Raw genomic sequence first — 1,965 nt, forward strand, 5'->3', positions numbered from 1 at the left:
AAAAGTCCTAAATTATTATATACTCTTATATGCATATATAATATGTAAAAACAATATTATCCATAATGACATTTATTGCACCCCTCATTGGATAAGATATATAAAAGATACTATAAGGTTGTAATAAGACAGATTTATATTATGAGAATTAATAAACATTACATGTCCTTACAATAGGGATATAAGAATTATAGCTCTTAGGAAAGTCTATAATGGTATATATTGCACCCCTCTTCTGATATGGCATAATACTTCTTCTGCTATCTTATAATCCTTAAATAAGTTAATTTACAGCTTATATCTTATCTGAATGGCTTATTATACAATATATATTTTATTTAAATATTTTATTCTTTACTAACAACGCCGAACGGTACATAATATTAACACATTATAACAGAAACAAAACTATCACTACCTTAGCAAACCACAACAACCGATAGACGTACCATGGGTATTCATCTATCTCCTCGTGCTCTTTCTTCCTCTGCTTCGCGAGTTCGCCCCAGTATTTACGTTCCTCTACAAACAGTGAATGCCGTTGGTATGAGATCGTTTTGGAGAGGTCAGCTCGACGCTGATGTCGTGCGACCAGGTCGTCTTCTGCAGGTAGTGCAGCCTCCCCCTCGTTCTTTTTCAAACAGCATTTGTGACAGAAGACAATGAATGCGTCCTTGGGTCGTTTGATGTGGTCTTAGTCACTAAGACTTAGTCGTCGCTCGGTCCCTGCAAGTTGAATTGCGTGTGCCTGTCGGTCGTAAGGTTGTACGTGTTGTGGAGGTTGAGGTTGCGCTTGTGAGAGAAGTTGTGAGACTGTCTGGCTAAAGGTGTGAGCGTGAGTATTGGCATTGACGTGAGTGGCTAACTTGAGCAAGGAGGTGGATGTATCGCGATGGCGTGTAGCGAGTGTGAGCGGTGCACCGGGGTCGTGATCGGGAGCGTTGAACGAGATGATTTGGGCTGCAGGCGAAGCTGTGTTTGTACCTGCGCGTTACATGCTCTGACTATGTCTTGCAATCGGAGGTACAGTGAACTGAGTTGTTCAAAGGTGTATCTCTGGGACGTTCTGGCTTGAAGGGAGGAGGAGAAGTGGAAGGTGTGGACAGACTCGGCTCAGGAGGGGTGAGTGGTGGGCCACTGCTTCCGTTATTCGAAACAGTGTCATGAACGGCACTAGGTAATGTAAATGCACGTCAAGCATGGAATGGTGGATGGGGAAGGAAAGTACGCGAGGGGTCGGAGAGAGGATCTCACCTTGGGAGTGGTTGTACATAGACATTGTCGCAAGCGTGTGCTCGCCGATTATTGCTTGTGCTGCAGAGCAGGAAGAAGTACGCGAATGCATAGAATTATTGAAGAAATCGTTTGGAAACAATGCGGATGCACGAATGCGAATTCAAAAAGGAAGGCGAACTAAAAGAAAAGGAGGACAACGAAGGAGAGGCAACTGCAGAGGAGCAGAAGGGAGACAAAAAAGTTGGGGAGAGAGAGATGAGCATCTATTGTAGTGCTTATTATGAAATGGACTGGCTGCTTACACTTTATGTTGAAGGCGGGAGGGGATGCTGAAGTCAGCTGTATGGTATGGTATAGTATGGCATGGTATATTACTGGCATAGGTCCCTAAAAAAGAAACGCTGGGGCTGGGTTGTGTCGTTGCAGGATCTGAGCTCAACACAGGCATTACGACGACTGATTAGAGAGACGAGTGCAGCGATGTTTATTGTCTACATAGTTGCAGGCAGCGTGCCTGCTGGCGAGCAGAGGACTGGACTGGAGGGAACAAAAGCGACGAGTGCCACCATTCACAGGGCAGAGGGTTGAGGGTAGGCAGAGGTCAAAGGCAAGCAACGAGGGCGAGTGTGGCACTCAAGATTTAAGTAAAGTCCCATGTGATATTCAACCATTACATAAGCTAAGTAACTCACTTTATATTTACTATACTATTATAATATACATTGTTAC

The 1,965-nt window shown here is 44.0% G+C and overlaps 1 protein-coding gene across 1 annotated transcript; it reads right to left on the minus strand.

Moving 5' to 3' along the window:
- Positions 1–391: 391 nt before the first annotated feature.
- Positions 392–568, minus strand: FOMMEDRAFT_91011 (uncharacterized protein; the record flags this gene model as incomplete). The annotated part of the gene is made up of 1 exon (XM_007269018.1): positions 392–568. A coding segment is annotated over one exon (177 nt), but the record flags the coding sequence as incomplete, so codon positions are not given.
- Positions 569–1,965: the final 1,397 nt, after the last annotated feature.

Source organism: Fomitiporia mediterranea (assembly GCF_000271605.1).
Source record: "Fomitiporia mediterranea MF3/22 unplaced genomic scaffold FOMMEscaffold_9, whole genome shotgun sequence".
NCBI lineage: Eukaryota > Fungi > Basidiomycota > Agaricomycetes > Hymenochaetales > Hymenochaetaceae > Fomitiporia > Fomitiporia mediterranea.